Source organism: Bufo gargarizans, chromosome 8 (assembly GCF_014858855.1).
Source record: "Bufo gargarizans isolate SCDJY-AF-19 chromosome 8, ASM1485885v1, whole genome shotgun sequence".
NCBI classification, from domain to species: Eukaryota; Metazoa; Chordata; class Amphibia; order Anura; family Bufonidae; genus Bufo; species Bufo gargarizans.
Window position 1 is genome coordinate 19,461,366 of NC_058087.1, and position 23,448 is coordinate 19,484,813.

Below are 23,448 nucleotides of genomic sequence, written 5' to 3' on the forward strand. Positions count from 1 at the left end.
TCTTCCTCGCTTCCCCGACTTGCACGGTTTTGAAGTGGAGATAGACATGAATATAATTCTGCCAATTCAACCAGGGTTTAGTCTCGCAACTATCTTCTATTTTGAGGATCCAGTTGTCTTAGGGGAATCAAAAATCCTCTTGAAGGTCCAAAGTCCCCAAAAAAATAGTTGTAGCATTTAACGGAGAAAAGGATTTTTTAACTTGTAAGGCTTTTTATTTATCTTTTTGTTCATTCCAGTCTTATCATCTATCTCTTTCTTGTCTTTTATGATTATATCATCAGAATGACAAGTTATAACTGCTAGCACACCCCTGCCAGCTCTGCTGTAAAAGAGAATCAAGATTTGCAATGTTTTTTTTTTTGGGGGGGGGGGGGGGGCATGGAGCGGCGGCGGATCCAATTTGTAGTCTCCGGAATAACCGGAGTGTTACTAACAGCTGCTCGATTACACATGGCATTCCCATTGCACGTATTTAGGGGCATGTTATTCGAAATTTTGGGGCTAGTATCTGTATACAGCTTTACTATTAAATCCAACATATAGGCAGTCTGCTGTAAGCGCCAAAGCTCCCCCTTGTGGTGGCTGCAGGTAGTCTGACACTTAAAAGGGGGTTTCCTGGATTTTCATATTAATGGCCTTTGCTCAGGATGGGTCAGGCGGGAGTCTGACTCCCTGCGGATCAGCTGTATGAAGAGGACACTGCTCTTTGTGAGCACTTAGGCGTCTTCCTAGCCATATGACGTTATATGGCATATGCACAGCTCAGTTTCATTCAAATGGATGGAAATCTATGGATTTTCGTAACCCCCTCATTCACTTCTCTTGAGTGCTACTCTGGTGCTGGAGTGACGCCCCACACACAACCATTACAAACAGCTGCAGTCTCTCGGCGGCTGTCGTATCGCTTTTGCATTGAGTGACACCTTCCTTATTTATGGAATAGGGGTCATCTAGCGATAACCTACATTTTTCAGTAACACTGTAGTAAATGTGTATTGTACACAGTTTGCTTTGCCTATTGATTCCGTCGTGTGACACAATAGTCTTGCATATTCTGTGCTCCAATAAAGCAGTCTCATAACCAATATTTTGCTTGAGCTTATGTTTATTTGCTTGTTGCTTTATCACTGCAGTGGGTAGAAGATAGTCATTTAATTGGATTAAACTAGGACAGCTGCTGGTTGAAAGTAATACAATTAGAGGTATAATTACCCTTGCAGACCATTGTGCTGTTTTAGGATGGAACATTGAATCTTCATAATGCAACAAAAGTCTTGCCTGGTTATTGGATTTCACTATGTTATAGGAATAAAGGTCTCTCTATGGTAGCATTTGCTGTCTAGGTTCACGTCTCCTCCATACTGAGAGATTTGCATAATACATTTGCACAGTTTCTCTGTGACTTGTCATTTATCATTCTGAAGACTTGTTGCTGGAAATTAGGACTAAATTACAGCAAATATCAGTAGGAGAAAGACCGAACATCTGCCTATCGAACACTTCAAACCCGGGGAAGCTGTCTAATGCCGTGTACACATATACAACTTAAAAAGGCGATCACGTAAGAAATATGAATTGAATTGGCACTATATAAATAAATGAAGATTAAAGAAATAATGGGTTGAAAAAAAAAATAAGAAAACTTAAAGGGACACTACCATCATTTTTTTTTTTTTTAACACATATAACACATAACTGCCTATATGTGAATATTCTTTGTCATTTTTTATAATTATTTATTTAAACAAAAAGTCACTCTATTAACAAAAGGAGTCACTCCATATATTGTACTTCCTGTTCTAGCTCTTTAACTTCCTCCTTTGTTTGGACTTTTAGGATGGCAAACAACATTGCTTGACTTTCTCAGTAAGACCATCACTGCGACCATCGCACATTACATTGATCAGTTCAGTGCTCTTCTCTGGACTTCTTTATCTAGGCCTATCAAAAGAACAATAGAGCGGTCATCCCAATTCCTCTAATCTATTATTTTACCAGCAGATAACATATTTCTCTTACACTGGATTCCCTATCTATATCAGACGATATTTTGGATTTCATTTTCAGGGGCATAGTACTGCTGTAATGAAAAAAAAAAAGCCAAAAATGATTTATTGCTAAATTGCTTTCTTTGAATATTGAGTAAAAAAAAAAAACTTTCTGAAGAAAGTGCCCCTTTAAAGAGAACCTGTCGCCTCTCCTGACCCGTGTATTAGCTACTTGCATTCCACAGCAATTCAAGAGCATCATTTCTTATTGCTATGTGGTGCCATTCCTCTATTATTTCTAATAGAATTTTATGACTGAATTGCCAACAGCCTTCTATAATGGTCCAACTGAGTGTTACCAGTTGAGGGTCTATCCTTGCACAGTCTGACACTATCCAATCAGTTCTGCCAGAGTCAGATTGTTTAGTGATTTCACTGGCGCCTTTTGTTTTTGCTATGACTACCAGGGGGCATCGCCCTTTTAATGCCAGCACTTGACAGCCAGCAATCATAAGCAGTATTTGCACCATTAACATGCATATCCAGCTTGATCTATGACAGGGGTGCACAACATTTTCTGGTTGGGGGCCAGATTGCCAATCTAAACCAAGGGCCAAAAATAAAATTGAAAGTGGTATTAACAACGGAAATACTGTATTCATGGCGTATTTAACCTACAGTATATACCATTAATGTCTAGTTACAGGACTCCCATCTAATGCGAGAAACGCATGAAAAATACATGTGAGCAGCCACAAGACATAGACATACATGTCTGTTACCAGATTGTTGGGAGCCGCACAGAATGCCATCAAGGGCCTCATGTGGCCTTAAGGCCGTAGGTTGCGCACCCATGATTTATGATTATTAAAATCTGCTAGGAAGACTCCAACGTAGACGGTGATATAAAGAATATATAGAACTGCCACTACGTAACATGCCGATAAACACAATCAGATCTATTCAAGTTGAATCTCTAGCCCCCTGCCATTCCTGTAGGTATATATACAGACTTGCGTGTGTTCTATAGCTCCTTCACCGCCCCCCCTGTCATAATGAGGGAGCGTCGTCTTGGGCAAATATTGTTTGAATAAAAGTCCCTAAATTACCGACGTGATATTCAATGACATTTACTAACGTTTCTTCAGGGACAATTAAATTCAGTTGTATCTGCTGAAACCGTCCTTTACCCAAGCATCTCCCACTAGCACCTGTACTTAGTTATTTATGGCAGCCCCAAACTCCTCCTGTCTCTGGCCATTATCCTCATATATTATTTATGATTATTTGCCTTTAGTGGACCATCAGGAGCTTTGTTGCATTATTTAAAGTGAAAAAATATTGATTTCTTTCTCAGAAGCGCCCATATGTTTAAAACCATCAGAAAAAAATAAAATCTGTTACGTCTCTGGTTTTGCTAAAAGAAGGGGCGAGGAAATTAAAACGCTGGTCATTGATGACTTTATTTTACGCCTTTTAAACATAATGAGAGGGGGCGTCTTTTTTGCAAAAATCTTCATAAAAGAAAATTGTTCAACTTTAAACTGGTAGAAAAAGATCCATCCAAGACTCAGATTGGCAGTAACCACTATGGTGTACAAGTTGATCAACGCTCATAGGGTCGCTGAGTTTTGGTGAAACTTTTGGGATGTCATAGTGACAGATCATCAAAAGTTTGGACCGGTGGGGGGGGGGGGGGGGGTCTGAGTGCGGCGACGCCCACTGATCACTAGAACGAGGTGAGAGAAGCACTTTCAAATTGCACTCGCTCAGTAGAAGTTTATGGGCCCGTCTCAAATCTGTCCTCTGCAGCATTCCCCGCGTTCACAATGATCAGACCCCTGGCAATCAAAACTTTTATTATGTCTCTTTGACATGTCAAAAGTTTTACCAAAACTCTGACTATGTAAGGGCTCATGCACACGAAATTTATTTTCTTTCTGTGTCTGTTCTGTTTTTTTTTTTTGCGGCCCATATTTGGAACCATTCATTTCAATGGGTCTGCAAAAAAAACAGAAGTTACCTGGTGCATTCCCTTTCCTTATGTTCTATTATTGTCCGCATTACGGACAAGGATAGGACTGTTCTATTAGGGGCCAGCTGTTCCGTAAAATACGGACTGCACACGGACGTCATACATATTTTTTGCGGATCCGTGTTTTGCGGAACGCAAAATAAATGCGGTCGTTTGTATGAGCCCTCATCACTCAGGCTAATGCACGAGGTACGATTAATAATTAATACAAGCATTTGTCTACACTTTGCATATACCGTTCTCTTTAGGTGGGAACATGTGCCGCCAACAGATGATTTTTGCAGCTACCCAAAAAAATCTGATCAGCCGAAAAGCAAGTGTTTGCTCTTTTGTTGGCTGATCGGTGGGTTGAAAGAAAGGCCAATGAGTGTCCGAACCGTCATGAAAAGCGAAAATATTCATGAAACATGTGCTCCTCGAACATTTCAGCCTCCTCTATATTGGTGTGCTGCGGCACTATATGATTTTATTGGCTTGTAAATAAAACAGCACGACACGTTTTTTGATTCCGTATACGGAACCATTCATTTCAATGGGGCCACAAAAGATTTGGACAACACGCTGTGTGCTGTCCGTATCCGTTGCTCCGTTCCGTGCCCCCGCTAAAATTATGAAGCATGTCCTCTTCTTGTCCGTTTTGCGGACAAGAATAGGCATTTCTATAATGGGCCTCCTGTACTGTTCCGCAAATTGCGGAAGGCACGCGGGCGGCATCCGTTTTTTGCGAATCCGCAATTTTGTGGACCGTAAAAAAAACGGCACGGTCGTGTGCATGAGCCCTTATAGTAGATTTATCAAACTGGTGTAAAGGAATACTGTCTGAGGCCACTTTCAGACGAGCGTATTTGTAATGCGTATATAGTCTGGATTTAACGTACCGGAATCCGCTGCTAATGTTAATGAATGGAGCTATTCACATGGGCGTTCAATTTCCATCAGTATTTGAAATCCGCAGCATGTCCGAGTTTTGTGCGGATTGGTTTCCAAATACGCACATCACAGTCTGAGCATGTAAATCCTGATGAAATCTTGAAACAATACTGAGGGGATCTCATCAGGATCCAGAGCCAGAATACTGACAGATTTTAATACGCTCATCTGAAAGCAGCCTTAGTTTACCATGGCAACCAATCAGATTCCACCTTTTTTCGCACGACAATTTTTATAATGGCAGTCTATGGTGTCACACTGCAACATGCAACATGCAACATGCAACATACTGCGACGCAACAGTCGCAGAAAAATCCATCTCGAATGGATTTTCTGCGACTGTTGCGTCGCAGCATGTTGCAGTGCAACACCATAGACTGCCATTATAAAAATTGTCGCGCGACATTAGTGCAACAAAATGTCGCGCGACAAATGTCGTCGTGTAGACCTAGCCTAATATAACATGTCAGTTCTTAAAAACTACTACAAACATAAGTGACAAACTCTCTAAAAATCCACGTTTGTCACTACATTATACTATCGGGGTATATTATCAGGGTACGACTGACTACACGACGTGTTCATGTCGCGTTTGTGAGGACGCCGCGGGTTCTAATTGTGGTACCTGTAGTATGGCACAGACATTAACAATGCAGACCGACTAAACAGCGCTAACCTTTGCACTGTCTGGTCACACCCTCAGGTACCTGACAGATTGCCTTTAAGGGTACTCCACAGGCAAAATGGACATTGGGCTATGCCTAATGAAGGGCCTGTGGGGACAGCGCCATGACACAGTGTATTTTTCAACATTTTTGCGCCATTTTTTATTTCCGAGCCCACAGATGTGGAACAGGATTTATGACAGCTCACTGAAAGAAAAGCCCTTAGCAACCAATCACAGCGCAGCTTTCATTTTTCAAGAGTAGAACTTGAAATGAAAGCTGAGCTGTGATTGGTTGCCATGGGATGCCAAGAGCAGTTTTTCTTTTAGACAGTTTTACGGCTCTCCCACGTTTCTTGTCTGCTCCTCCACCTTACCCCTGACTTCACCTCAATATCTTGACCAAATATACACCTTGAAGCAAAAGGGCTTTGTTAGCAGAGAAGTCTTGTGTGTGTGTGTGTGTGTGCAGTTCCGTGTTTGCTTTCTGCACGGCCCGTCGGGAAGCAAGCAGTGTTCCGAATTAAATTTTACTCTCGATGATTCACATCCCAGGCATAAAAAAAAATTGCAAGGAAGGAAGATGGGAACATGAATAACCTAGAGCACAAGATTTCTAATTAGACTAATCAGATATAATGAAGAAATGGGAGTATACGTGACACATAATTGTGATTCTGCTTACAAATGACGAAGGGAGGACGTGTTTTTATCGCGTTTGACTCATTAATTCATTCAGCCATTTAAGTCATTCATTCTCTACTTTGTTTAAACATCCCCTGCCACCACGCCGCCGAGACGTGTTAAAGAGGACCTGTCGCCTTAAGACAATACCCGCTGAGAATACAGTTTTTGATAATGTGTATTCTGAGACGGGGGTTTCCGTTTTTATAGAGATAACGCCTAATCATTGCATGACCAAATCTGTTTCCTAAATTGAATGCAATAACTGCAAAATCCCTGTGAGAAATACAAGATGTATACAGCGGTCTCTCCCCGCTCCCCTACACACATGCATACTCGGCTCAGGTGAGCACGTGTTTTCACCTCTGAGGGCTGCTTATCTGTCAGAAGAACCAAAGGCTCGGAAGCTCCCCATACATATAAGGGCCTGTGGACATGCCGCTTTTGCTGTACCTCAGGCGGATACGCTTAGACCGTAGATGCCCAGCGTCCCTCCAGCTGTTGCAAAACTACAACTCCCAGCATGCATGGACAGCCTACAGCTATCAGGGCATGTTAGGAGTTGTAGTTTTGCAACAGCTGGAGGGTGTGTCTGTTGGGCATCCCTGGTTCATACATAAACATATGCAATTTTTGTCGTTATCTGTCCTTTTTTTTTATAAATTTTTTTACGTATACTTTCGATGGATGGGCATATGTTTCAATACGTTGGTATAGTTTATTTTTTAACAAATGACATATACACTTTTTTGTGACACATTTCTTCTTTTTTTTTCTTTTTTATAAAGCTTTGAAGTGTATTAAAGGAAGTAGGAAGTATCAGGATAAAAATGAATACGTTTAACATCTGAAAACATATTGTCTTGCGTTTCCATCCATCCCCCATTTACTGCAATGTGAAAAAGAAAAAAAGAAGAAAAACGTATACATTTCTATGTTTTTGCAGAACAGATAAGCCTCGGTATGCTACACTATTCTATCCTGCGAAAAAAAACATACAGAAATGTAAATGGCGACAAACGGAGTCAAAAGTATACACTTTTGAACTATGTTTAACCAATTATAGTCAATGGGTACATCAAGCCATATGTTTCTATAAGTTTTTTTTTTTTTCTGTTTACAAACGTATCCGCCTGACGTACAGCAAAAAACAAGATGTGAACAGCCACCCATAACTAGCAACTCTCCCTAAGGTGACAATCCTAACAAATGAAAGCCCTACCCATGCATTCGCGGTGGGGTTTGGCATTCCCAAGGGCGAGACTTACAAATGCACTGAATTTAATTGAGAAGTTTGTAGATTGTTGGCAAGTTGTGCTGAAAACTGCAAGCTCCGCTGGACAAAGTTTCCTGTATATTGGGGCCTTTAGATTGAGGCAGACTAAAGATGTGCCAAATTAATCAAAATTGTCCTTTGTACAACCCCTTCAATCACTCCTTGAGCGGAATCATTCCCCTGTGAGGGTCACCTCTAGGGTATATAATGGAGTAGACGGTGGGCACCCTGTCTAGTTCTTTGCTGATAGTAAATGGGGCTGAGAGCGACCCATACACCCACACCAAGGGAGAAAGATAAAGGAGATTCATCAAAAATGCTATGAAGAAAAACTGACTTAGTTGCTCATAGCAACCAATCAGATTCCACCTTTCAGATTTCAGAGCGCCTTTGGAAATTGAAAGGTGGCATCTGATTGGTTGCTATGGGCAACTAAGCCAGTTTTCATTTTAATAAATCTCCTCCAAAGCGTCTGATTGTTTTATTGTTACTGATCTATACTACAGGATCATCATGTCAAAAAAGCCGTCATAACAGGGATTTATGGCCTTATGCAGGAGGATGTGCAGTTCTGTATGCTGCAGCTCTACATGGACTCCATGCACTGCTGTATATTAGGGATAATCGCTCTTGGAGGCAATACGTATCGGGCAGTATACCCCTGTAATACAACAAGTGCCAAATTTGTTTCCTGTCAGTCGTACATCGTGCTGCGGAGCCACATGGACTATGGAGGTCATTTACTAACCAGAAATACACCTATATTAGGCGTATATCTGGCACTGATTGCGGTGCAAAGGTCCTTTTGTGCCTCAATTTGTGACTTTTTCCTTCTCACGGCCGGTATAAAATAGTGGGTGGGGAAATGGCATAGAAAATGGTCTAAATGCAAGATAGTTAGGCAGCTGTCTTACACCTCTACATAACTCCGGCGGATCCATCGCCAGCTATAGGTGATATTAAGACCGGCGTCTAAAACACCAGTCTTAATAAATGACCCCCTATGTGCTTCAGTATGCTTCTGCAATGGGTGCCGTATGTTAAAGAGATTAACCGTAATTTATATATATATATATTTTTTTTTATGGGCCCCTTGCCGTTCATGTGATTAGGCACTTTAAGAGTGATAATGCTGTAAATATTCCTACCGTGCCAGCACTGCGTATGTGGATTGCACCTATGCAGTTAGGCGGCCTCGGGCACTGTGAGCAGTCAGTGCCCGAGGTTGCCTGACCCCGCAGGTGCTACCCACATTCATCGCAGGTTGCAACCGGGCTAGGATCGCATGACAAATGTTTGGCACATGATCGAGGAAGTGGCCGCAATCTAATTACATCGGAGAAGGCAGAGCTGGCCTGGTTGGAATATATTTTTACCATTATCGCTGTTAAAGTGCTTAATCACATGAAGGGGGGGGGGGCATTAAAAGATTTTAAAAATTGTGGATAACCCCTTTAAGGATAATCTCTCCGAGAAGCAATAGTTCTAGTTGTATGGGGTACTGCGGAGCCACATTGTGTGCCTCAGTACGGTGCCCCCATTGGGTGCTATATGCCAGGGATAATCTCCATTAGAAGCAGTGCTTCTCAGGAAGAATACTTCTGTTATACAGCAGGAGGCAAAGTATGTCACAATTTTTTTTTTCCTGTCAGATTTGTATGGAATACGTCGTAAGAAGACGTCTCTATAAACCCGCGCATCCGTAATATGGCTTGGCGATGTTGTGCATTAGACCTTATGATGAGAATCTTTATTTTTTTAATATATTTTTTTCCTGCTGTGAAGAAAAAAAATAATTTTTTTTCCCCCCTTTTGGTCGTCATTTTTATTTCTTCACCTGTTTTCTATCTTTGATTCGTGTCTCTTTTTTTTTTCTTTCCATCTTGGATGCCAGCTCTGTCTGCATTTTACCAGAATACCATAAAAAGAGCAGCCTGGCACTCTTGGATGAAACTGTTCCCAATATGTAATGAGCCGCAGACCCGCTACACAAAGCTTTTCTATAGATGTGCAGTTGTACAGTTTGTTGTCCGTGTTCGGGGTATTGAGCGCCTTTTGTTATTCATTGTACGACTAGCTGACACATTTGTGTCATTGAAACCATTCAGTGTGTTAAATGTGTACACTTCGGTGGCTCACTAAATACACACTCGAGGCTTGAATGGGCCTATTTTGCAGTGTTTGTGTTTGATTGACAAAGAGCTTTGGTACTGGCAATGTTCTGTAACCCTTTCAACGTGATCGCCTTAAAAGAAATTAAATAGCTAATTTACTCCACTGTCGCCAGCTGCAGAATGTCCTTTTTCTTCTATTTTTGTAGAGTGGTCGGGCGTCATTTTCCTTGAAATTCTGGTGAACGGGATATTTCCTCCAACATGGTCTAGACTGGAGAATCGGAAATTCACCCTTATAGATAAAGTTGATTCTGGTTCTGTCAAATTTCTTTAAATTGGAATCTGATGGCCCAGCACTTAAAGAGGACCTTTCACCAGGATACATGTATTGAAATAGTTATATTACCTTATAGTGCGGCCCCCAGTGATTTATTTCCGCTTTATTGTTTTTTCAAAGGACCCCCTTTCGTCCACTGTGGTCTTAGTCAGGGAGAAGGAGCTCAAGTTCTTGGAAGAATCGCAGCTATTTCTCCCTGGCTAAGAGCAGGGCGCTAGGATTGGATGCGCTCGCAGCCAATGAGAAGATAACCGCACCCAGGACAAATTCAAGTCCCTGCCTAGTTGAACCGAATCGCCTCATTAGCATATGAGGCGCCAAAACAAACAGGGACCACAGAGGACTAAAGGACTTTTTCCTTTGGGGAAAAAAAATAAAATAAAGCGGAAAGACATCACTGGAGGCCGCACTGTAAGGTAATATAACTATTTCAATACATGTATCCTGGTGAAAGGTCCTCTTTAATAAAACAATGTTTTTCCCCCCTCCAGGTTACTGATGACCTATCCTTCAAATATCATTCATTCCCCTCTTCCAAACAAACCTGTGTCTGTCTGGTTGGAAGAAGTCTTTCTCACTGCAATAATATACCGAGAACCCTAAGCCCTGCCCGTTGTTATATGCCCCGCCTCTTCACAAGCCCACAATGGTAAGGGCTCATGCACACGAGTGCGGTCCGCAATGCACGGGCACCATCCATGTGCACGCCCTTTGCAGATGCGGACCCATTGACTTGAATGGATCCGCTATGCTCAAGAGATGGTCCGCACCACAAACAAATAGGAGATGTTGTTTTTTTTTTGTTTTTTGCGGTGCGGAGGCACGGACCAAAATCCGACGGAAGCGGTTCATAGTGCTTCAGTTGTCTTCCGATCCGTGCCTCCGCTCCACACCGCTCCGTATCTTTAGGATTGCGGCATTAAAGTCAATGGGTCCGCATCAGTGATACTGAGTGCACATGGCCCCTGTTTGCAGTCCGCAATTATGGGCACGAGGCACACACACTCGTGTGCATGAGCCCTTAATGGAAGCAATCGGGAGCAAATTACCCCCTATCTTCTGTTCTTTTCAAAAATTTTACAAAACATTTTGTCTGCAGGACTTTGTGCAGCACCTGAAAGATATATTGTGGCCAAGTGTATCTTTAATAATTTTTTTTTTTTTACCGTTTAGATCTCCTTTAAATTTTAAGTAGTTATCATTTGCATCTCACTATGGTGTTTAATGTAATTGGTGGCCCTAATTTTCAAATAGATCAAAAAATGATCTATTGTTTATATGTTAAACTTATATTTTTAGGATTTTTTGTTGATGTTAGTTGTTAATTTTCCATCTCACTATTAATATTTAGAGGGCACCTGTCACCATGAAAATGTGAATTAAGCCTCCTGCACACGGCCGTTGCCCGGCTGTTCCGTGCATTGGGGACTGCAATTTGTGGTCCCCAATCCACGGGCAACATCCATGCGTCTGCCGGATCTAGACCCATTCAACTTGAATGCGTCCGTGATCCGTCCACACCACAAAAAAAATAGAATAAGTTCTTATTTATTTTTTTGGTGTAGAGGAACGGCGAGAAACCCCACAGAAGCACTCCATAGTGCTTCCGTGGGGTTCTGTGCCTAAGTTCCGCACCGCACCTTCCAAATTGCGGACCCATTCAAGTGAATGGGTCCACATATGTGATATGGTTCACAAACGGCTGGGGCCTGTATATTGCAGACCCACTGTTTGTGGGCCGCGATATCGGCAGGGCCAGGCAATGGCCCATGTGCATGAGGCCTTAATCTAAGGATACAATGTTATAGAGCAGCAGGAGCTGAGCATTTTCATATATACCATAGTTCTGTAGTAAAATTCTGTGTAATTTGTATTTATTAATTTAAATTCCTGCTCATTCTGGGCTTTGAAGTCCAGGAGGCAGTCCTATCGGTAATTGACAGCTCTCTCTGTGTACACAGTCATAGAGGGCAAGCTGTCAATCACTGATAGGACCTCCTCCTGGACTTCAAACCCAGAATGAGCAGAGATTTAAATGAATGAAATACAAGTTTTACTAAATCTTTTCCCACAAAACTATATATCAATCTTCTCCTCTCCTCCTGCTCTATAACATGCCACATTCAGCTCTCATGCCATGTGAATGCTCAGTGTCTATTCGCTCATCCCTAGTCACAGCTTATCTTCTCTTCCTCCCTGCACAATGATCTCTCCCATGGAATCGGTGAACACCTCCTGTCTAGGGTGTCTAAGGTTTATGTAGCTGCTATGACACATATCTTAAAGGGGTTGTCTCATCATGGACAATGGGGGCATATCACTATCGCATAGTCTTATAGCAGTGGGACCCGCACCTATATCGAGAACTGAGCCCCGCAAGGTGGTGGCTGGAGGACTCCGTTCCTGCCACCACCAAGCCGGCTTCCTATACAAGTGAATGAGAGTGTACCGCGCATGCTCCCATTCATTTCTATGGGGGCCGACAGAAATAGCCGAGCCAGCGCTTGGCTATTTTCTCTGGCCCCTTAAAAAAATTAAAGGAGGGCGGCTGCACATGCCGATATAGGTGCGGGTCCTAGCGATATGCCCCCATTGCCTATGATGAGACATCCCCTTTAATACTGTTAAAAGCAACTCGGGTAGGTTAGCTGCTCTCATCATCTCTAAATAATAATAATTAAAAAAAAATATTGTCAATTACCTTACAACTACAGAAAACCCTTCAAGAATGCATATTTTTGGATTTATCTAATATTAAAAATATCTAGATACAAAAATAAGGAAAAATAAATGAAGAACATAGAAAGACGGTGACGATCTCTCTGTGCCTTGTATTAACTTTGTCTACATGATAAATGCCATTTGCTGGAGTCAGACAACCTCTTTAACTCTCTCTCCATTGCTATCTATGCATTCATCAGCTGCCATGAACTGCTAAGTGCAAATGTGGTTTTATGATTCTTTCCGAAAATCCCTCACCGCATTTCATAGCGGAATTTTTATTTTTTTTAAACCCACTTTTTTTTTTTTTTTTCTATTTTAATTGCCATGGAGCAGGTGGCATTTACATTATTCCACATTTCATGTTCTCTAAATGACTTGCTTACATGCTCAGATGTTCTTTACTGTTTGTACTTGAGAGCAAAGGAGTCAGCCTGTTTACTGTCTGAGCACAAGAGACAGAGCGGCTACACAGCCCTTCCTCCTCCCCACAGCGGTTACAGGCAAGAATGGCACAAATGTTTCCTAACGAAGGATATTGTGCATGGAGACGTGTTAGGTTGGGAAACAATGCACGTCTTGTGTCCAACATCGATTGCACCAGAGCGCACAAACACCCCTTCACTTTAACTCCCTGCTCACGCCCGTGCACTCGAGCTTGGCATCTTTGTTCGGTTATGGGTGTGGCTGCAGAAGGCACCCACTGATTGTCGAGACTGTTAAATTTAGCACAGTGGACTCCTGAGCCCTTTCAAACCATTGAACTTGCGAGAGTCTTTAGGGCTCATGCACACGACCATTGTTGGCCGGTGCCCGTATTGAGGCCCGCAATATACGGGCACCGGCCATTTGTGAACCGCATTATGGATGCGGACCCTTTCACTTGACTAGGTCCACAATCTGGAAAGGTGCAGTGCCAAAGGCACCACAAAAAAAATCTTGTTTTATTTTTCACTGTGCAGACGGATCACTTACCCATTCAAGTTAAATGGGTCTGCATCTGTCTGCGCCAGCCACATTGACGGTACCCGTGCATTGGGAACCGCGATTTGCGGTCGCCAATGGACAGCACACGTTCAAGTGCATGAGCCCTAAGGTGGATTTAGATGGGACGATATATGGGCAGATTATCGGGAACAAACGTTCCTGCGAATGCTCGTTCCCAACAATGTGCCAGCCTAAGCGTGCAGCCGATGATTTTCTGGGCATTATTGGGTGTCTAAACATCACTCTCCTGCCTAGAAACAATGCAGCTGCACGAGGACGAGCGATCGCGCGTTTACATACTGTGGTGGTGATCAGGCAGCGCCTTACCCCCATGGAACAAGCAGCCAACTTCCCTACAATTGGCTTCTAGTTGCCCTGCCTAAATCCAAAGGGGAACAATAGCAGATAAAACAATTCCTGTGATATGATTGGGATATACAGTATGGGGTTTAACAATTTAGGGTCTCCAATAGGTTGGATTCCCCACAGTTTAGGTAAATGTGGGTTCCTTAGGTTCTTTTTCCTGGCCAAGAAGGCTCAAATCATGGCTTATTCCACCTGCTCATGCTTGTTTTTTCAGGGTCATCAGACCTTTGTCAACCAACCTCCGGAAGACAGCTGAAGTGGGTAGACCTATGCCCACCATACCGCCCCTCAGTTTTACGATCTGAGGTTGAATAAGTAACTGGACTGTATGCTTATTAAGGGCCGAGGGGATCACGCGAGGGCCCCTTCCGGCTGCTCACACTGATTCATAACTGAATGCCTGTGATATCCATTTTCTGCTTCTCATTTGTTTGAGAACAGTTCATTGCCCCCCTCCCTCTCCGTTTGAGGGTATGCACATCTGATGACATTACTCATCCCACTTAAGAATACGTAGGCCCCAGCCGGTTTCCTGTTCTGGGAAAAACTTGAGTGAAAACATTCTCTTGTGGTGATCAGTACAAATTTGGAATCGCTGCTGTACTTTTCCACGCCTGCATTTTTATTCTTTTTCGGGTTTTTATCTCAGGATTTCTTTTTTTGTCTCTTATAACCACTTAATTACAAAGCATCTTCCCTTTACCAATAACTCTGAATTTATTAGGAGAAGTGGTGAACCACTTGGAGGTCCAATAGGCGGGGCCCATTAAGATGACAGCAGAATAATATTTCTTAATTAGCTGCGCTTGCCAAGCAACATTGCCCTTAGGAGAGTCATATGGGTGTTTGCCTTTGTAGTATTGTCTCTAACTGTGGTGTAACAAGGCAAACAAACCTGTACTGAGAACAGGAACCAAGCGTTAAATCCTCCCTGTGTTATTACTGAGGTATGTAAAGCTGGACAGAAAACATTAGATAGTTGTCTGTTGAGCAATTGTTCAGTTTTCTATCATCCACCAACCCCCCCCCCCCCCCCCCCTCGAAATCCCTGCATAACTCACCTAAACAGGCATGTTATTGCTATGGAGGGAAGCAGATAAGTGGGTGCCAGTCCCTTCTGACACTGCTCATCATGTGGAATGGGTCAGGTTAACATCTCACAAGTGTTGCCCCTTCGAGGAAATCTTTGGGGGATCGTTGAACTGTACCTCAAGACATAGTCCATTGCCAGGAATGCAGCTCATCCCTTCAGTGAAGAGGCTCACAGTGCTCAATTACCTCACAGATCATAGTTTTATATATTGAAGCTCCCTTGAATTAGTAATGGAGTTATTGACTTATTTGTCCAAGCAATTTGATGGATCTCCCGACGTTAGTATCTATCCCTACACTCATCAACCATAACAAATTGCATAATATTGTGTAGGTCCCCCTTGGGCCACCAAAGCCACTCCGACCCATCGAGACATGGACTCCGCAAAACCTCTGAAGGTATCCTGTGGTGTCTGACACCATGACATTGACAGAAGTTCCTTTACATCCTGTAAGGGCCCTTTTACATTGGCCAGTAGAGCGAAGTTCAGTCCCAGATCGTCACCCAGTTGTTAGATGCATTTACATGCTGCAGGGATCGGTCATGTATGGGGGTGAACATTCATTGCTACAGTCATTCGTCCCATTAACGTTTTCTTGTAGCCAGCACCTCTTGTAGCCAGCACCTCCCTGTTTACGCATGCTGTTGTACTGCCAAAAATGAGAATTTTAGGTGCTGCATAAAAGATTGGATCACCCACCAAAAGAGCATACTTGGCAGCACCTTTGCATGGGCCAATCATTGGGAAGAAGCATTCAAAGAAACGTTCATTCCAAATAATTGGACCAATGACAAAGTGGGGCCTCTATGAATCTAATGAGCTATGGGAGCCCATGGTCCTGTTGCTGGTGGTCCTAAGTACCAACCAGTTTGTACCAGAAACACCTCACAAGACCGGCCGTTTTGAAGATGCTCAAACCCGGTCATCACAATTTGGCCCTTGTCAAAGGCACTACTTACGCTTGTCCATTTTTCCAACTTCCAACACATCAACTTTAACAACCACCTGCTCACTTGCTGCCTGTTCTATCTCACTCCTTAACAGGTGGTATTTTAACGAGATAATAGATATTACTCCCGCCATCTGGTCTTAATGTTAAAGCTAATCGTTGTATGTAAGTGGAGGCACCCTTAAGTAGAAGCGCCACTTTTTGCAGAGATTTCTTGCATGTTTGTTTAACCAGGTTGTTACTCTTTTATGTCTACACCTTGACACGATTTCTGTCATTTCCTAGAATTTTCCGCGCATTGGTGGTTCTATGCGTCTCGTAGATGTAATGCAAACAAATCTGTCACATTTCCTGCCTGAGGAGAGATCAAAAAATGAGACCGATTGCGTATGACCAGAGGTGAATCTGATAAAACAGCCCAAGGCTAAAATGTGCGTTGGACATGTGTAGAGAGGTTGTTGTTGGTGCGTGTCTGTTAAGAGTGTGATGTGTTCGATTCTTTTTTTCTTTTTTTTTTCTTTTCTTCTTTTGGTTATATGAAATGTGAGCATTTCCCAGCCACATGATTCCTTAGGGCTCATGCACATGGCTGTTGTTTTGAGTCCGCATCTAAGCTGGATTTTTTTATTTTTTTTTGCGGCTCGGATGCAGACCAATTCACTTCAGTGGGGCCTCAAACGAAGAGGACAGCTCCGTTCCAAGAAAATTAGAACATGTCCTATTCTTGTCCGACAATGCACTTCTATCATGGGCCTTCCGTTCTGCAAATTGCCGAATGCACACAGCCGGCATCCAAGCTTTGCGGATCCGAAATTTGCGTGGTAGTGTGCATGAGCCCTTATGCAACATACAGTCTTTCAGTAATTGAATACCTTTTTTTGAAGTTTGGGAAACAGATATCACCCTGTTAGATTGTCGTCTTCACACGTGGCAGATTTTGTTGCAGAAAATGTCTGCAACTCAAAATCCGTTCCCTTTATTTTCAGTTGCAGAAAATCTGCCAAGTGTGAAGGCTCCCTAAAGGTGCTAGGATGCCATCTTCATGATCTCTCATGCAAAGCAAAGTCTTTCAGTCAGTTGGAGAAGAATCCCTGAAGGACAAAGTCTTGTGGTGCCATCTAACCTTTTTATTAGGATGCATTTTTTTGAGTGGAGGGGTCATCCAGTAGAATACCTTTATTTACTGGCAATGTGACTGGTGCCAGATTCTCTCTAAATGTCTCCTGCAGTACCGCATTGTGATACTTCCAAGAAACCTGGGATCAATATCTTGGGGACGACTCGTCCGTGTCATATAAATAGAACATCTAACCGTAAGTGGTGATGGACATGGTCTACACTAGATTGCAGGCTTTGTTCAGTCACTTCACAAGGAAGGAGAGGATATTTACCTTCACGTGGAATATGTTCTTATCGTATCCCAGTGAATGTGCAGCTTTTTTTTCCCAGGTTTTCTATCATGGCTGCACTTGTCGTTCGCAAGATTTTCTTGCTGGTTTCTAATGAATTCACCCAAAATGGCTGCTAATACTGTGTCGCCTATGAGATGGGGCCGATTCACTTATCACGTTCTGTTCTGATAATGTTATCCCTCGAGGAAGGAAAAGGTGGCTTTTTCCTGTGCTTGTTATTTCGTCGGTCCTTGTGGCCTGGAAACAGAAGGCAGGTGTGCCGAGCGAGCCATCAATCCAGCTGCCGTGCCCGGCAAACTAGAAATGGAGGGGTAGCCATGCTTATCTACTAGCTACTCTTTCATAAAACAGATAATCCAGTCTGGCTGTCAAAACAGAACTGAATAGTAATCCGTTAACAGAAGGACGAGTAGAGATGACTACTTTTTCTATGTTCTTGCCTTTTTTACAGCCCTCTAAAAATACCAAATACTTAGTCACATTTCATGGCAATACATGGCATATTCTGCCTAACCTATAACAAACCATCATACATGTATACCTTTAATAAAAGACACCGACTATAGAGTAGAGGTAAAACGGCCAAGGCCTGATTTATTAAAATTAACCAATACAACTTTAACTGAAAACCTTTAAGAGTCTAGTCATAAACTCAGACTCCAATACCATAAATATATCAGAGTCCATCCCATCACGGGATGACTATCCTTACCTCACCCTTTCTCAGGCCATGGCCAAACCACCTTCAAAAAAGGGGACGGGCGGGAGGGGCACAAAGAATCCGGCTCCACAGGCAGGTGCAGATCAAAGGCAAGCCTGCGGAGCTCGGACACCTATAGCCCTAAACCTCCCACAACCACCAATTATTTACTGTCTCCAGGGCTCCGCTAACCTTCCCCGAGACCTTGGGACATCATAGGCTACTTGCCCAGCCAATTGGGGGGAAAATCACCAGGCAGAATTAAACTTCTGCCCAGTGATCCCACAAGAGCGGGAAACCTTTTCCCTCCAAAACTGGGCTCCTAAAATAACCTCCCTGTCACCGGGCAGAACATCTCAGCCCCAGGGACAGCTATCAAGCAATGCCAGTATGGCCATGCGTCCCCCTCCATAATGTACAGGGTACTTCCAGTATAATAATAAAAAGTAGTTGTATGGAAACTCTGGCACAGATTTATAAAAACTGAAAAAAATAAAAAATAACATAGCAACCAATCGTAACGCAGCTTTTATTTGCCAAGAGCAATGTAGGGAATGAAAGCTGTGCTATAGTTGGTTGCAATGGGCATCTTAAGGCCCCATTCACACAACATTTTGTGCTGCTGTTTTTTTCTTCCAAGTGGAATCTGCTCCAAAACACGCCTCTAAAAAGCTCCCCGTTCATTTCAATGGAAGGCAGAACAGCGTGGAAAAAAGAAGCGGCATGCTCTATCTTGGAGCAGAATCTGCACCATTGAAATGGATGGTAAGCTCAATTCACTTCTATGGGACCAGGGCTGCGTGAAAAACGCACACTATCGAACACGCTGCTATTTTTCCTGAACGCAGAGATGATGCATGAAAAAACACAGACCCATTGAGATTAACAGGTCAGGATTCAAGGCTGCCATGAGTGCCTCGTGTACGGGAGGGGACATGACAACCGCTGTGAGCACATCTCTGGCCCAGCAGTGGTTGTCACTTCTTCTGCCCCCCACACACACAGACGGCACAAAATGTGACTTCTTGGCTCCTTTAAAGACGAATGAAATGTGATGCTGGCCTGGTTTGATTACATGGGCAGACACCGGAGCAATGTAAACGGCACGATTAGCTTCTCGTATTGTCATTGTATTTAAAGCAAACATGAATCACTATTGGTTTCTCGGGATTATCCAGAGTGTGGACAAGTACAACAGTGTAGAAGCCATGCTCCTGTCAGTGATACAATCCAGAGTGAAGCGGAGGACGTGGGTTGGGCGACTTGCCGTGGAATGTAGGGCCGGGCCTTCTCACAAACTCAGTCTTGCTGAGGAGGAGTAATAAGAGGAAATGAAACCTACAAAAGGCATTGTTCACAGATTTAACTATTTCATGATGCAAGAGTTTCCATACGAATGGTCCGTATTTCTTGGACTGATGTGATGGGCTTGCTCTTCCACGCCGGAGAAAATGAAATTTTTGCTTTTGGGTTAAAGGGGTTTCCTATCTCAGACAGTGGGGGGGACATATCGCTAGCATATGCCCCCATTGTCTGATAGGTGCGGGTCCCACCTCTGGGACCCGCACCTATCTTTACAACGAAGCCCACAAAGTGTAGGAGTACGAGTGCGCACTAGGCATGCACGGCTACCTTCCATTCATTTCTATGGGGCTGCCGAAAATACACTGGCTTGGCTATTTCCTTCCGCCCCATAGAAGTTAATGGAAGCGTCGGCCGCGCAAGTGCAGCACGCTCTCATTCATTTCTATGGGGGTTCCGAAAATATTAGTCGGGCTAATAGGAATCCTTGGTGGTGCACTGCCAGTCACCACCTTGCCGGCTTCGTTTTTGGCTGCGTTTTGGGACCTGCACCTATGAGACAATGGGGGCGTATCCTAGTGATATGCCCCCAGTGTCTGGGATGGGAATACCCCTTTAATGGTTTCCTTGGCAGCTGGTTTATACAGGTCAAAAGTAATTAGTGGTGGACAGTGAACCATGAGCTCTATTCTGAATTTGGTTCTAGGCTGTGACTACATGGTGACAATCAGTGGCGTGCAAATCGTGGTAATACGACCTCTGCGTTTCTCTATGGAACCAAGATCCTGTAGACATTGCATCCAGTGAGAATAAAAAATTCTAACTAGCATTTGGTGGCATGCACGGTAAAATCTCAGGATTACCAGGCCTCAATGTCTCTCTATCTGAAACGAGATTGAAGTTGACCTTGAGGCAAAAAACCTCAGATTTTTTTTCTCCAGTGGTGGTAATGTGTCAGAGACCATGATTTCCTGAATACTTAGATTAAGTCTTGGTAATCCAGTATTTTAACCTTGACCCTTGTCTTTGGCCGCGTTCATATCTCGGTTTTGGAGATCCAGCGCAAATGCTGGCTGTCCGCACAATGCATGCAATATTTTGTTCTGGTCGAAACCCTGCATTTATGCCAGATATTGCCGGATCACTTCTGTACCTCAGGGATCCAGCAGTGAAAGTAGAGGATCCGGTAATGCTGGATCCTGCAAGATCTGGCAGGCTGCTTTGTGCCAGAATGACCTGCTGGATAGCCTATGTGAATGAGGCCTTAGGGCTTATTCAAATGTAATGGACCATTTTGAACCTGTGAAGGTCTGAGTTCAGAACATGTCGGTGCCTTTCCTCTGTGGTTGATCCACTTTTTGCAGATATAAAAAATGTCATCCTTTTTATCAATTTTCTATTCAATTGGTCAGTGAAAAATAGACCGCGCATGCATGGCATCCTTGCTGCAATTTGTCCACAACATGGACCAAAATAGTGCATGCTCCAGTGAGGACATCGGAACAAACCCGTAGCATTTAGTGCATCCGTGTGCTGTCCATAGACTGTTGGGACTCGCTTAAGGTATCAGCTATTCCTCCTATCCCCCCACATACATAAATATGCTTAGCCCAGCTGAGCATGCACGTCTCCAAAATAGGGAGAGGGCGTAAACTATGGGCAGACAAAAGGATAGGGCATCATGAAATGTAATATTTTTAGCTGCCGAAAATTCTGCAGCAATTTTTTTATTTTAATTTTTTAAGATCTGGTTTTATATTGTCCCTTTATAAACTTGTGCAGAAACTGTGAATAGAAAATGTCAATTTTTATTTGTCAGATTGTGTGATAAGCGGCAACATAGGTGTGGGAAAACTGCCCCATCTCGTTTTATTGTGTACAATTAATGTGCATCTTTATAAAAGCCCAACAAACCTTTTAAAGGGGTTGTCCCACAAACCAGCACCTGGATCTAAATACTTGTGTAATCGCATGACAATAACAATTTAGTATAGCCGCCGAGTTGAATAAAGCTTTCTATATAGCGCCACCTGCTCTCTTTCTAATTTCTCTCTCCACCTCACTGAGATGGACGCCCTTGCTCAGTTCTTTCCTTCAGTTGCCACCAGAGGCAGCAGAAAGGACACCCCCCTCATCTGGCAGCTTGAAATAAATCTAGCAGAGCAATGAGTGGGGAGATCTCTGGATCCATTGAGTCGCGGGGCTGGTTCTAGCTTTGTTAGAGATTGTCATGTACTATATAATAATTGATCTTCATTTTTTTATATTAATCGCGGGATAACCCCTTTAATAGGAGAACTGGAAATCTTGATTGTCTGGTGGTAGAACTTTCTGCAGGCAATCATGGCCATGGTCACCTTCCGTATTGTACTAACCTTCTATTGTTATTCTGAAGTCATTATTATAACCCGGTTTCACATTACTTATTTGGCTCTATTTTGTTTGTTCAGATATGGCAAGATTGTTTCCACAAAGGCGATCCTGGATAAGACAACAAATAAATGTAAAGGTAAGTCTCTATGGTGATGATACTTTGTTACACTCTGTACCTTTTTTTTTTTTTTTTTTTTTTTTTTAAACGCTACAACAGGGAAGAAAATACTGAGCAGGAATTGCGGCTTCAGAACAAGCTGTGTGCATATAAAGGATGGAACGTAATGTGGCACTTGTACATTTTACCACTGGCTGGAGACATTTGTCTGCAGGCGGTACCAGGTGATACAGAATTATAGGGCCGTTACAGCGTTGGTACGTTTTGCACTCACAAAGGGGCGACCGGCCAACCCACCTGCATGAAGGCGGCTAGGGCGTAATAAAACATTAACTTGCTCTGCAGATGCTTTAGGCACACTAGACCAATGAAACAGGAATACAGATTTTCCTAGAAATATAGACCAGGTATTTTTCCATAGGTCATATTAATGCTTAAAAATTATTTCATTCCCAAATCAGAAATAATTTGGCCGTCCTCTTTCAACATCTGTTTTTGGATAGCCGAGTGACCGTTGCGACCAGCGCTCCAGCTCCAGCAAGGGCTGTCGTCTAGATTTTCCAGACTCATTAACAACAAAAAAATCTGTCTAGTTTTTGCAGTGATGCGTCTCCCACTAGGCAGATGTGCAGTTTGAGTTGCTAGGGAACGCTGGATGCCAAGGCCTCGTAAGCTGTATCAGCCAGGTTTTTTGGCAGAATGGAATAACTCGAGGGCTTTGAATACCCCTTATCTGAAAAGAGAATTTTGGCTGAACCCAGACATGTCCCCTTCTTCCCCCACTCAGCCCCTCTGAGATGAGCATTTCATGCTCTGATGCTCTCCCTTGGCTTTTTTGTCTACATTTTTATACTGCTAGGCGGAGGCTTCTGCCTAGCAGTGTTGCTGCTGACGTCACCGGCATTAATGGGTGGGCTTAAGGACTGCCCTAGCCTGTTTTACAGTCTAGGGCAGCACTAAAGCCTGCCCATTAGTGGCGGTGATGTCACCGGGCTCACTGCTAGGCAGAAGCCTCTTCCTAGCAGAGACCCGATACGTCACCTGATCTAATAAAAAAGCCCTTGCCCTGCGGGATACAGCGCAGGGCAAGGGAGAGCATCGGAGAATGTCCGGGTTCAGCTCTGAACCCAGACAACCCCTTTAAATAAGTCAGTGAGGTCTGTTAAACCTCCATTTGTATCTTTCCAGGAGTGGGAGCTCTGACTTTTGGTGTTTTTTTTTTTAATCTGTTTTTTCTTTTTCCTTTTGCTATAGTTCCAGCTTATGTTTTGGATCTCATATAATGTTCTATTGACCACTATAGCAGTCCACTCTATTCAACACCTCAGAAACATGCCAGAAGGGACACACTTGGTACATGTTGCCCCCATACAAACCTGTAAGAACAAACCCAAT

The 23,448-nt window shown here is 43.2% G+C and overlaps 1 protein-coding gene across 5 annotated transcripts in view; it reads left to right on the forward strand.

Annotated features, from left to right (window-relative positions):
* Nucleotides 1-23,448, forward strand: part of RBMS1 (RNA binding motif single stranded interacting protein 1) — a 367,960-nt gene that overhangs the window by 280,466 nt on the left and 64,046 nt on the right. For all 5 annotated transcript variants that reach the window (XM_044302601.1, XM_044302600.1, XM_044302603.1 and 2 more), the window contains exon 3: nt 22,013-22,071. In XM_044302601.1, the coding sequence (XP_044158536.1) occupies nt 22,013-22,071 (59 nt within the window). The remainder of the gene's footprint in view (nt 1-22,012; nt 22,072-23,448) is intronic.